The 13,987-nt window shown below is 41.0% G+C and overlaps 1 protein-coding gene across 1 annotated transcript in view; it reads left to right on the top strand.

Moving 5' to 3' along the window:
• Positions 1 to 11,401, top strand: part of ADGRV1 (adhesion G protein-coupled receptor V1) — a 424,156-nt gene extending 412,755 nt beyond the window's left edge. The window contains 3 exon segments of the mRNA XM_023749230.1: positions 1,655 to 1,846; positions 4,869 to 5,046; positions 10,971 to 11,401. Of these exon segments, the coding sequence (XP_023604998.1) occupies positions 1,655 to 1,846; positions 4,869 to 5,046; positions 10,971 to 11,089 (489 nt within the window). The 3' untranslated portion in view covers positions 11,090 to 11,401.
• The last annotated feature ends 2,586 nt before the right edge of the window (positions 11,402 to 13,987 follow it).

Genomic DNA, 13,987 nt, shown 5'->3' with positions numbered 1-13,987 from the left:
CTGTTGGGAACACAGATGCAAAATTTGAGTTGCTATCTCTAATGGAAGCAGAGCAATTGTTAAAAATTTGACTGGATTGCAAAATAATTTAAAGGGCCAGCAGATCTTTAAGAATGTACAAGATAGCTTTATTGTTCTTATGTAACGCTAGAGGCCCGGTGCATGAAATTCGTGCACGGAGTGGGGGGGTCCCTCAGCCCAGCCTACACCCTCTCCAATCCAGGACCCCTCGGGGGATGTCTGACTGCCTCTCATGATCCAGGACCGCTGGCTCCTAACTCCTCGCCTGCCTGATCGCCCCTAACTGTTCCCCTGATGGCCTGATTACCCCTAACCGCCTCTGCCTCACCCCGCACCCGGGACCCAGGATTCCCTCCTTTGGCTGGTCACAGGCACCCGGGACCCAGGCTTCCCTCCCTCTGGCCAGCCGTAGGCACCCAGGACAGCCGGTTTCACCCAGGCTGGCCATAGCTGCAGGTGCCCGGGACCACAGGGCGGGCGGCTTGTTCCTCTCCTGGGCCACAGGTGCAGACACAGACGCTGGCACCCAGGACTATGGGGTGTGCAGATTGTCCCTCTCCCAGGCTGCAAGCGCAGGCTCAGGCACAGGCTCAGCCACTGGCGCCTGGGACCACAGGGTTGGCGACTTATCCCTCTCCTGAGCCATAGCCCCAGCCACTGGCACCCAGGACCGTGGGGCAGGCGGCTTGTCCCTCTCCCGGGCTGCAGCCCCAGCTGCTGGCGCCCAGGACCGCAGGGACCATGGGGTGTGCGGATTGTCCCTCTCCCGGGGTGCAGGTGCAGGCACAGCCGCTGGCACCCAGGACCACAGGGTGGGCAGCTTGTCCCTCTCCTGAGCCATAGCCCCAGCCGCTGGTGCCCAGGACCATGGGGCAGGCGGCTTGTCCCTCTCCCAGGCCGCAGCCTGGCTGGTCCCCATTCCTCTCTCGTGAGCTCATTTGTGCCTAGCTGGTCCCCATTTCTCTCTCCCCAGTGTTAAATGTCTGAGCCTTTATGGCTTGACAGCATGAGGGCATGATGACCATTTGCATATTAGCGCTTTATTATATAGGATTTACTGAGAAGCAAGGCATGCTAAATATGAAGTAATCCACAGAATTCCTCTGAGTCCCTACCCAGTGATTCTGTTTCCAAATGAGATAAGTAGGTGAGATCTATAGACAAAATGAGAAGGCTTCATTAGTGCTGCCCTTACAGAAGCCTACAAGGTGGTGAGAGCTCACTTCAACCACTTTGCTAAGAGAAAAAAAATGAAAATAAGTGAAATCTGGGAAAAGATAGTAATTTTTTGGAAGATAAGAGGTTTGCTTTCTGAAGCAAAATGTACATAGCTAATCAGAGGTCCTTCTGCAATTCTGCTTTGTGTACTTCAGAGTTACTCATGTTTAACCAAGAAAAAACATGATTTTTTAGTGAGGGAGCAGTTTTCCCAAATGGCATGAAATAACTTTTTTTATGACATTCAGAAATTTACAGTGGCCTCTCGCTAGACCTCTAACATTGTTCTGTAATTCCAGTGTTGGGTAGAGCTTGGAAAACATTTGTAGAAAATCGCTATGCTTACAACCATGTTTATTCTTCAGCTGTGGTAGCAGGACTTCTTTTAACATGCTCCTTTTCTTTTCTTTTGCAGGGACTTTACGTTTTTGTGGTCTATTTCATTCTTCACAACCAGACTTGTTGCCCCATGAAGGCCAGCTACACAGTGGAAATGAATGGACACCCAGGACCCAGCACAGCCTTCTTCACACCCGGGAGTGGAATGCCTCCTTCTGGAGGGGAAATCAGCAAGTCTACCCAGAATCTAATCAGTGCTATGGAGGAGGTCCTGCCCTTGACCTTGACTTGACCTCTATCTCTCTGTTTCTTTCCCATATACGGCCTTTCCATCTCAAAAAGTGTACACGTTAAATGGTGTTATGTAACTTTTAAATCCCTTTCCTACATGCTGACCAACTGTAGTATTATGCATGTTATTGAATTAATTTTCTTCCCTGCCCTGCAACCTATACTAACCAGCAGTTTGTTCTAGGAACTCAGACACTGCATATTTTGTCATCTTTTTCTTCAAAACCTCCCAAATTTGACATGGTGGTGTCTAAACCAGCTTCAGAAGTGTGGGGTTTTTTTTTTTTCTGTTTCAACTATTTTTCCTCAAAATACTTACACAGCTCTCTTCCTTCACCCATCCCAATTCACTACTTCAATCCCATCAAACACAAAGTGAAAATAGGCTGAAACTCTTTTTAATTTAAATACCAGAAAATATTTTAGAACAAAGGCTCGGAAGAGTGCTTTAGCAGCACTACTTAGAAAGTCTATCCAGGATGTCCTCTGTAAAGTCTACTTCCCATTGCTCTCTGCATTATGTCCACATCACATTGGTTTCCTGTGTCTAAATCACATTGCCACCAACCTGTTAGTAATGCTGCCATAGCACTGGGACCACTGCTCAGGCTTTAAATTATACCTAAAGACATTTGTCCAGAAAGAGATGGTATGCAGTCCCTAAGAATTTCTGCATTGCCCAAGATGTGCTTGTCTTCCATTCCTTACATAGCTCATACTGCCCTGTCTGTATTAAAGAGCTAAGGAGAACAGTACTTGTGTTTATTTGCATCCTGAAAAAATGGTAGGAAATCAACGTGCATGTATCCGAAAAGGCAACAGTTGATAGATATGTAGGTAAGTAGAAAGATAGAAGACAGATGATAGATAGATAGATAGATAGATAGATAGATAGATAGATGATCTATAATAATAAAAGCATAATATGCTAATTAGACCGGATGACCTTCCGGACGAAGCCGGGGCTGCGAGGGAAGCCCGGGTCCTGGGTGCCAGAGGGAGCCAGTGCTGGCAGCGGGGGAAGGAAGGCCTACTCTTGCATGAATTTCATGCGTTAGGCCTCTAGTAGATAGATAATCTACCTATTCAGTGATATTTTTTTCTCTTCCATGTAAATATAGAAAGTAATTTTACCCATGCCAGGTTAAAATTAAGATACAGTATTTAAAATGTTCAAAGATCAAGTACAGTGTTTAAAAATTGGAATATGTCTTTAGTACCATAAATGTTTAGAAATCTAGTACCATATCTATATCCCAAAAGTTTTAAAAACTGAATTAGTTTCACATCAAAGTTGATAACAATGGGAATGGATATTTTTAGGCTCAGTAATTCAGGAATGAATTTTAAAAAAGGTTTTTGTCTTTTTTATTGATTACCCATGCTAGATTTGAACTGTACAGTGCAATAACCATTAGCATGTGTGGCTATTTAAATTTAAACTAACTAAAACAAAATAATATTAAAAATTTAGTTCATCAATCACTATGTTCAAGTGCTCTGGTAGCTACCATGGTGAAGAATGCAGATAGCAAACATTTGAATCATCACAGAAAGTTCTGTTGAACTGTGCTGATCTAGATGTTCAACTTCTTAACGAAATTTTTGAAGATTTTTATCTTCTCTCAAATTTGTTTCTACAGTCCTCGGGTCATGCGACATCCCTGCAGTCGCTCAGAAAAGCTTACATTGGGAGACAGCAGCTGTGACAGTTCAATTCCTGGGCCTGAGCCACTACTCGAGTGTTCATTCTGGGTTTGCACAGTGGCATACCCTAACGTGTGCTCTACATTCCTCAGAGGCTTAGGATTGGCCTTGATCCAGCTGTCAACAAGGGACTGTCAGAGACATTCTAGAAAGCCTTCCAGAGAAGGGAAAGCATTAGGAAAGGAAGGATTAAGGGGGTTTTACCAGTAACCACGAGGGAAGTGAATATGTTTAATTATTTCAGGATAGAACTATCTTTACTTTTTTAATATGGGGTTTTTTTTCTTTTTCTATTAATCTTATATCTAGCCACTCAACAGTCTCTGATTCACTTTATTTAATTTTTATTTTTAAAATATGTTTTTGTTGATCTTTAGAGAGAGAGAGAGGAAGTGAGAGGGATAGAGAGAAACATCGATAAGAGAGAAACATGGATCTGCTGCCTCCTGCACACCCCCTACTGGGGATCAAGCCTACAACCCAGCCATGTGCCCTGTCAAACCTCTTAGTTCATAGGTTGATGCTCAACAACTGAGCCACACTAGCTGGGCTCAGGATAGAACTATCTTTTTAATTGTTTAATTTTTTAATTTTTTTTATATAGTTGATTGATTTTTTTACAGAGAGAAAAGGAGAGGGATAGAGAGTTAGAAACATCGATGAGAGAGAAACATCGATCAGCTGCCTCCTGCACACCCCCAACTGGGGATGTGTCCGCAACCAAGGTACATGCCCTTGACCAGAACCAAACCTGGGAACCTTCAGTCTGCAGGCTGACATTCTATCCACTGAGCCAAACCGGCTAGGGCAATTGTTTAATTTTTTAAAAGGAGGAGTTTAGAATACTATCAAAGAACTTTTTTTTTTCAAATCAGTATGTCCTTACAGATAGCTGCTATATTTAAAATTGTATTTGTATCTTAGATTAAGCATTAGGAGGGTTCCTCTCCAGTTCTTATATTTTTAACAATTTTCTTTGCACAATACATTTTTTTAAATAAAAAGTATTGATTGGGTTAAAAGATACTTTTCTTGCCCCACACATGACTGCATAGAAATCTACAAGTAATTCTAATAGAGAAATCGTTTAGAATCACCAGATTAGATTGTCTCATGGAGAAACATACTTCTCTAAAAAACAATGGTACAATTAAAGGCCTCAATTCTAAACAGTTCCGAAGCCCTTTCACTTGGTTTGTGTAATGAGATGCAGAGGTAAATAGTTTACATACATTCAGAATAAATGTGTACGTATTCATATTATCGTTTCCTTTCCTCCCCATCCCTAACAGGTGCCACCTGACTGGGAGAGGGGATCCTTCCAACAAGCCAGTCAGGCCAGTCCCGACTTAAAGCCAAGTCCACAAAATGGCGCCACCTTCCCTTCCTCCGGAGCATATGGCCAGGGCTCACTGATAGCTGATGAGGAGTCCCAGGAGTTTGATGACTTGATATTTGCATTAAAAACTGGTATGTGTGAGCCCACAAACTACATTCGAAGTAGGCACTCTGGCTGTGCCACAATTTATATCTTCCTCACATGAGGTTGCATCAGTACAGTCAGTCACCCTTAGCACAGCCTGATTCTCATGACCCATTCCTAATTTCAGCCTCACTCTGAGTTATTTTGTTCTTGACACCAAACATAACATAACCTCAAAATCATTTACAATTTGCTTTTAAGAAAAAGGCATGCTCTCACTAAATGTAAGTATCTCTGTCTGGAATCATTCTAGAACACCAAGATACTATTGAGACAAGTTCAGTGTCATAAGACAATCTGCTAGGGATTTCACTGAGAGATTTGCCTCTAATCTGCCGAAGAGACCTTCTTAGGAGTAGCTTTAAAGCAGAAACTTTCAAAGGCAGCACAGTTTTTAAAGTGCTGTTACATACAGTATTTTATTGGCTCTTCCCCACCCAACCTGTAACCCAATGGAAAGTTGTTTTCAAGTAAAATGTATAGGGTTTTTTTTTTCTTTCATCTTTCTACTCAGAAAAATGTTGAACTGACACTTAAAAAATTTCAGTGAAATTTTGATTTCTAGATGCAAGAAGATAAAAAGAGGAGGTTTTTTAAATAATAGTTCATACTCAGATGAAACTATTTAAATAATAATTCAAAAGTGCATTTTACTATATATAGACATCCATATATTCAGAATAATGCTTGGCACTTAGTAAGCCTTTTCTGGATATTGTTGGAGAATGAATGAATGAATGAATGAATGAGTGAATGAATATGAAACTTGGAGTTTGCTTGGAGGAATAGACATTCACACAGTCAGGACATAAGGAAGAGTAATATAAGTAGTGGAAAGAGTTATTAATTATTGAGGGAATCAGGGAAATTTTTTTAAACCTCTCTTAATTGATTCTTGAAGAATGTGTAGGTTTGAAATAAGAGTGGAGGAAAGGCAATACAGATGGGGAGTAGAATTAGACAAAGCCTAGGGCTTACACGTGCATGACCTGCTTGAGGAGAACAAGCATTGCAGTGTGGCCGGGATGTAGGAGGAGCAGAGCCAGGCAGTGGGAGAAAGGCCAGAAAGGTAGTTGACCTGCATTGTTAAAAATGTACTGTAGTTCCCCCTTCTGGGTTTCAGGTAACACCCTCCTTGAGATGTTCACAGTCATCCTCAATGAGAGGATCACCTGACTGAGTATATTTGGGAAACTGTAAAGATTGACAATTCATATTACCATTTTAGCAGCTCTGAAAAAGCCCTCACTCAAAGATAACCTACTTCACTCAATTTAACCTGGTGTTTCCAGAACACATGTAGTGATATATTCATTTGGGGAAGCAGAACACTTCCTGGTATTTTGCATAATATTAAAATGCTGGTCAGATGCCATGCTAACGAGGGGGATTTTTAAAAAATCTTTATTGTTGAAAGTATTACATATGACTTCAGCCCTTTTTTTTAAGAACTTAGTGAGCCATGGATGTTTGTGAGGAGAGGAATGGCATGTTCCTACTGGTTTTTGAGGCAAAAATAACTCTTAGGAAAGATAAAGAATAAATTTAGAAGCAAAATCAAAAAGGCTAAGAGGTTGTTACAATTGTCCAAAAGAATGAGGTTGGGGCCTCAGATTTCAAGAGTGGAAATAAAAAGAGAAGGTGAACAGAGGAGGAAGGCTGAGGGGACACTGAGAGGACAGCAGCAAAGACCTGCTGCACACAAGGTCACTGAGGGATTATATAAGGAGCATCTGTTCATTTATCTGTGTGAAGCAGGACACTGATGAGTTCTGATTTGGACACATTGATTATTAGGCCTGGTAGTCTTAAATATTCAGGTTTAGAGGCTCTTGGGTGAGGGTTCATGGTCAAAGGTATTGATTTGAAATGCATCTGTGCAGAGATTATATTTGAAGCTAAGGGGATTAATAAGACTGATCAGGGAGAGTGGAAGGGGAGAGATGAGAAGAAAAAAGGTGAAGAAGGAAGGGAGGAAGGGAAACAAGAAGGACATCCTAGATAATATCTACATTCAAAGAGTGAATAGAAGAGGGTCCCAGAGAGGGAACTGTATAGCATGGTGAAAAAGATCTAGAGAGAGAAGAGAGTTTCATGAAGGAGGGAATGCACAAATATATAAAATGCTCATGGCATTAGGACTAAACAGGAGGCTTTCAGATTACAAATAATTCCCAGTACTACACAGTGGTCAGTTGTTGATGTTATAACACTGGGAACATAAAATGAATTCTTGGAGCATAATTCAATTAGATGTGTGTCCTATATATATAACAAGTATTAAATGCATTTAGCTCGGGAATGTATGGAATGACTTCCTTACTTATAGAGTTTACTATTCCTGAGAGTTTGCTACACTTGTTAGGAAATAAATACTTCAAAAGACCAAAATAATAGTCTCTCACATTGGCTCCCTCTACTTTTAGAAAAGTTACTATAAAAATCCAGCACCACCCCCTAGACACTTTCCGTCGTAGAATGTGGTCAAACGAGAGGAACAGTCCGCATGCCGTTCTATCTACAGCAGAATTTACAATTGACACACAGGCCAGATTTGGCCCAGCAGGGTATTTTGTTGACCCTCTAGCATTTTAGCATTGTTTTAGCATTTTTAAATTCCATAAAAATCCAGAATGTCTTTTTTAAAAAATCTAGCCCTGGCTGGTATAGTACAGTGGTTAGAGTGTTGGCCTGCACACTAAAGGATCACAGCACCAGTTCAATTCCCAGTCAAGGGCAGGTGCCTGGATTGAAGTTTTGATACCAGGCCCCAGTCGGGGTGCATGCAGGAGGCAACCAATCGACATGTCTTTCTTGCATCGAGGTTTCCCTCCCTCTCTCTCTGTGTGTCTCTCTCTTCCCCTCCCTCCCTTCCTTTCACTCTCTCTAGAAATCAATAGAAAAAGTATCCTCAGGTGAGGATCCACACACACACACATACACACACACACGAAGAAATCTAGCAGCAAAGTGATTGGAGTTGAGTAATAATTGCCTCTTTAGATGGAACTCCAGCTCTTCAGTTTATCCAGTACTCACCAGACCTGTGTTACTGATTAATACTAGCTTCCCTGTCCTCTGTGACATTTTAATTTGCAAATCTTGATCTGTCTCAGGTCCACCTTAACTATGGACCACTCCAAGTCAAGTGGGTCTTCTAATTATTTTTCATTTGAACCCCTAAATGACTGAAAAGTTATGTAACCCTTTTCATATATTTCAATAAACAGCTAAAGATTTTCATCCTAAGTGTAAATAGTGCCAAATAATGTAATTTCCACTGTATTATAAATTTCAGTTTTAAAATAAAAATTTTACATTATTTTATTAAACTAATTCAAAGAGTTTAAATTCCATAGCAATTTGATTCATTCCATTTTAAAAATGTGTGAGCAGCCTTTTCTTTTACAAGTGGAAAATTTACATCATTCCTTTTTTCATTGTTACACATTTGATTTTATGGCTTACATATTATATGCAGAGCTAACATATACTAATAACTTATCTCCAAACCAGGGCAATTTGAGAGAATAAAGGGGAAGCAACTAATAATTTTTCAGGTATAAACTAGGACTTTTCAGTTGCATTCTCCAACTCCCTGTTTTGAAGGAGTCGTGAAAGAAGTACTAGTATTTGTGAAAGGGTATGGACACGGGTCTTGATGGATGGGCAGGAAGACACCCAGGCTGGAATTAACATGGCACATCCAGGATCACTTTGGAAAAGCTTTCCCGTGGGCAAAGGTTGAGATATGTCTACTCAGTAGGCTAGAGCCAGGTTAGGAGGTATCTTACTGCCAATACAGAGGGTATCAGACTTCATGCCGTTGGCCAGCGGGACTAACGTTTGTTCTTGAGAAGGAAAGGGCAGTGGAATGCTGAATAGATCAGAGGAACAGGGTGGACAAAAGAGATGGAAGAAGCATTTCTAAGAGTGAGGATGCAGAGCATAGTTTATTAATACATACAGCAAATATTTGCTGAACACCCACGGTGTGCTGGGCACTGACCTATGAGCTAGGAATATAAAGATATGAAAGTACATAATCCAATGGGGGAGTCAGAAATTTTGAAAGAGAATCATCATGTTTCCATGGTTAGCAGAGGTGATTCCTGAGTTGATAGTTACAGGAAGAGTGGAGGCTGACAGATTAAGGAGTTGGGGGATGAGAGAATCCCAGCAGTGCCAGCATAATAACATGGTGTGAAAAGGAGGTGACCAGCAGCTCTAGTGAGATATCAGGCTAGAGAGCAGACAGGGGCTCAGGTGGATCTTGTAGGCCTTGAAGCAGGGCTGTAGATAAATCCTCTGGGGGTCAGACAGCAGAAGGAGGTGCAAGAGAAAGCAGACCTCCGGAGATCAGAGGGTGGGGTGGGCAAGTACAGTGTCACAGAAGCAAAGGAAGGAAGTGGGTGTCAACAGCAGCCTTCAGCAGAGAGAGGATGGGAAGTACAGAGACCCAGGAGAGGGAGGGTTTGACTAGAAGAAGGACCTTAATGGGCTCCTGCTTCCATCCCAAATAGGGTAAAACGAAGCTAATACACCATCTTCCCATAGCTACCAGATCTTCAGATTAGCCTTTCCTACAGCTCAGACAGAAGGAAGTCTCAGCTCCCAGCAGCTGTTTTTTCACTTTCCTTCTCGTTTAGAGTCTAGTGCCCAACAAATTCAACCAGCAGCATGCCCTGTGACCACATCCCCATTCTCTGTGTGTGTATGTGTAGGGTGTGTGTGTGTGTGTGTGAGAGAGAGCGAAAGAGAGAGAGAGAGAGAGAGAGAGAGAGAGAGAGAGAGAAAGAGAGAGTTTGAGAATTAGAGAAGAAAGAGGTGTTACTCTAGTATCGTGTTAAATTTTCTGAATTATTCTAAGTTGTGAAAAAATAGTGAATACTGGAGCTCCCTCAAAACAGATTCTGGGTACTATCTGTAATTAACAGCTAGCTTTGGGAGACTCTTGTGCAGATCTGTTTTGGCACTGTGTTGCATAATTATTTTTATCTCGGGATCAGATCTGAGTCATTTGGAGTCCGAGTCTTCTGGGCGCTGATAAGGCACCAGGTGTTGTCTGTGCACGTCTTTCTTCTTGGATCACTGCCCACCCTGACTGAGTCCCAGCTGAAGGGCCTCGTACTTTTCAGTGCCTGTGGGGTTGGAGGTTATGTGGTTTTGAACAGCAAACCCTCCCCCACCCCTGCTGAAAAATTCTGATAACCTGCCTGATTTTTTTTATTTTAATAAGCCCCAGAAAGTTGAGAGGCTGTTCTTGGGAGTAAGTTATACCTGTCAATCATTGAGAACCCCGACTTGTGCCTTTAGAAGTTAATTTTACTTATAAAATTACCAAAAGGAATTTAAAGTATATTTTTATAGTTGTCAGTTATTAAAAAATATTTATTCTAAGTGTACAGTTCACTCTTTATTAATCTATAATAATAAAAAGTGTAATATGCTAATTAGACCAGATAGCCAAACGACCTTCCAGACGTCATTCTGGATGAAGCCGCTGTGGTGTGGGCCGAGGCAGTTAGGGACAATCAGGCAGGCAGGTGAGCAGTTAGGGGTGACCAAGCAGGACGGCGAGTGGTTAGGAGCAATCAGGCAGGCAGGCAGAGTGGTTAGGGGCAATCAGGAAGGCAGGCAGGCAGGCAAGTGGTTAGGAGTCACCAATCCCAGATTGTGAGAGGGATGTCCGACTGCCAGTTTAGGCAGTTGGACATCCCCCAAGGGGTCCTGGATTGTGAGAGGGTGCAGGCCGGACTGAGGGACCCTATCCCCCGCACCCCCATGCATGACTTTTGTGCACTGAGCCTCCAGTATAATATAAATAAACATGTTGACTTAATGTATCTTGACCCTTAATTCACTGCACTAACAGTTGGGAATTTTTGTGTTTATTCTTTTTCTATTGCAGGTGCTGGTCTCAGTGTCAGTGATAATGAATCTGGTCAAGGCAGCCAGGAGGGAGGCACCTTGACTGACTCCCAGATCGTAGAACTCAGGAGGATACCCATTGCTGACACCCATCTCTAGTGGCACAGTAACCATTAGAATGACGATACTCTCATATTTGTATTGGCTTTGTGCTAAAACTCTATAAGTACATGCAGCCATATAAATAGGAAACTGTGAAATTAGTAACCCAGAAGTGATTGTTGTGTTGGAATATAAATTACTTGTGTCTTTGTGCAACCTGAAAATTCATTGCTGTAATGAAAGACCGGATTGAGTTATATCACTTAATAGAATGTACATATTCCAAGAATATTAGTTGTTTTTAATCATCATACATGGCTAACATTGTTTAATAACAGTAATAACAATCAATAAAAACAATAGAATCCATTTGGCATCCCCGAGGCTCATTATTTATGAGGAAATGTTGGGCATGAGCAAAGCAACAAGCTCCATGTCTAGGTGATGTTAAGCGCCCTGTTGCTTCCAGCGTTGACGCAGGTGATCCAAATTCAAGGCTTCACAGCACCTAGAAGACTTTCATTCCTAAAAACCACACAATTTCTTTTCTGCTGACGGGGTTACTGCAGTTTGCATAGTCTTTCATTGAAAATATGTATTTCTGCTCATTACAAAATTAGGGAACTGAACTTTTTCCAAAATGAATGTTCTGTTCCCAGTTAAAAATAACTCCAGCAAGCATTTTAGCACAGTGATGAAGAGGATCATTCAAACAGTACAGTTTGTTTGGGAGAAATATTTCTTGGTTTGGTTTTTTAGTCTTTCTTTTCTTGGAATGAGAAATCAGAAAGCCTGTCCCAGAACAAACACTATTGTGTTCGTGATGATTTCATTGACTATGGTTCCAGAACAGTCATTAGGAACAGAACAAGTCTGTCCTAAGGAAGCCTTTTTGACCTTTGGAATTGCTAAGTAATTTTGAGAGAATCAGTATCATTCCAAGAAAAAATTAAAATTAATAAAATTTTATGTAAGAGAACATTTTTATCTGTTAATTACTTCCCTTAGGGCCATAATTAAAACATCTTAAGTGCTTTGTTAGTGCTGTTAAACATGGCTTTATTTTTCATAAAACCTGATGGCAATATTTATCTTGATAAATTATAAAATGACTCCTCTCTTGTTCCTGTCAGTCCTCCCCCACTCCCATTTCCTCCCTCTTATACTGAGTTTTGATCAGTGGATTGTCATTGTTAGAAAATGAAAGCTGCATAGCAGAATTAAACAGCATAAAAGGCAAAGGCTATAGTATTGGTGGAGTTATCATCTTTTTTACAAACTTTAGAAATGGCGGTAATAAGATCGGATTTACCTGAAGCGACAAGTTAGTTGTCTCTTTCAACCTACAGTATTGCACTGTAGTCTCTCCCATGATAGGGTAGAGGCAATTGATTAAATTGGTTACAATATATAAAAGTTAATATGAAAATTTTGAAATTAAATAAGCATTCTAAAATGATTAATAGGTTTTAGTGAATTGGGGGCTTAGGTATTAATGACAGAAATGTGAGATTTCATCATGTGGAATCCATGCTCATAAGCACTGTAACGTTTGTTTGCAGATAACTAGATGTCTCATTCTCTTACAGAGGCAGTGGTCAATAGCTATGTTCATTTCTACATGTTTTCAGACTTTGGGGAAATCTGGCCAAAAATGTGACCAATCTGGGTTCACCTTTCTTACTCCAGTTACTGGATTTCCATTGCTGTCCAAAAGGCCATCTTGATAAGAAATCAACAGGACCACCTGCCACTGTTCAGCAGGGTTCTTTTAAATATTGGAAGGAAAAAACAAGATTTCTAGAAGCCACAGTGCTAAAGCAAATAAGCTTCATATTCCAACAGCAGCAATATTTTGCCAGTCTGTTTCCTCCCAATGTAGATTAAAACGGGACAGCTGCCAGGGAAGCGCAGTCCTGCGGAGGAAGAAGCAAATCAAACCCAGTTCTTAAAAATGAAAACGGGAGGGCTGGGACTATAGCCCTTTGGCTGTGGTTTTTCTCTTTCAGGAGGTTTGATCCTTTTGTTCCTCTTTGACATTTTGTAAACAGCTTTATCAAGATATAATTCACATTCCATATAACTCACTCATTTAAAGTGTGCAATTCAAAAATATTTGCCACATTACATTATGGGGTTTTTACTTGTGGTAAAATATATGTAACCCAAAAATTTTCCATTTTAACCACTTTAAGTATAATTTTAAAATTCAGTGGCATTCATTACATTCACAGTGGTATGCAAACATTGCTTCTATGTCCAAAACTTTTTTATCACCCCCAACAGAAACTCTGTTCCCCATCTCTATAATCTCTATATTCCTCTGTCAATAGACAACTGACATTTCTTTGGGCAATGTTTCTGCTGTATTTTTGTGATTCTTTAATTTGTGTTTTGTTTTGTTTTGGGTTTCTTTCAGCTTTTATTTTTTTAAAAATATTTTTAATGAGACTTTCCTCATTTGGATGCAAGTGCATCAGGTATGCAGTTGGGGTACAGGGTAGCAGTAGAGCTGGTGGAATTCCTATTAATAAGATGGGAGACCAAGCAAATGAAAATCGTAGTAAGCAAAACACAGACAGAATTTCACTGGGGAACTTCAGTTTTGAGTTGGTTTTCAATCTTTTGAGGTGTTTTAGGGTTTAGTCGATATTTTCCATGTCTCCCTCCCAAATATGATCAGAGAAGTTTAAATATGTAATGGAGGTATCACTGTAAAAAGAAAGTGCTATTCAAGGACACCGCTTCCAGCCCTTGCTGGTTTGGCTCAGTGGATAGAGTGTTGGACTGTGGACTGGAAGGTCTCGGGTTCAATTCTGGTCAAGGGCACATGCTCAGGTTGTGGACTTGGTCCCCAGTAGGGGGCGTGTAGGAGGCAGCCGGTCAATGAGTTCTATCTCCCTCTCCCTTCCTCTCTGAAATCAATAAAAATGTATTAACACACACACACACACA

Source organism: Myotis lucifugus, unplaced genomic scaffold, assembly GCF_000147115.1.
Source record: "Myotis lucifugus unplaced genomic scaffold, Myoluc2.0 scaffold_0, whole genome shotgun sequence".
NCBI classification, from domain to species: Eukaryota; Metazoa; Chordata; class Mammalia; order Chiroptera; family Vespertilionidae; genus Myotis; species Myotis lucifugus.
Note: the sequence above shows the minus strand (reverse complement) of the source record. Positions and strands in the feature narration are given on the sequence as shown.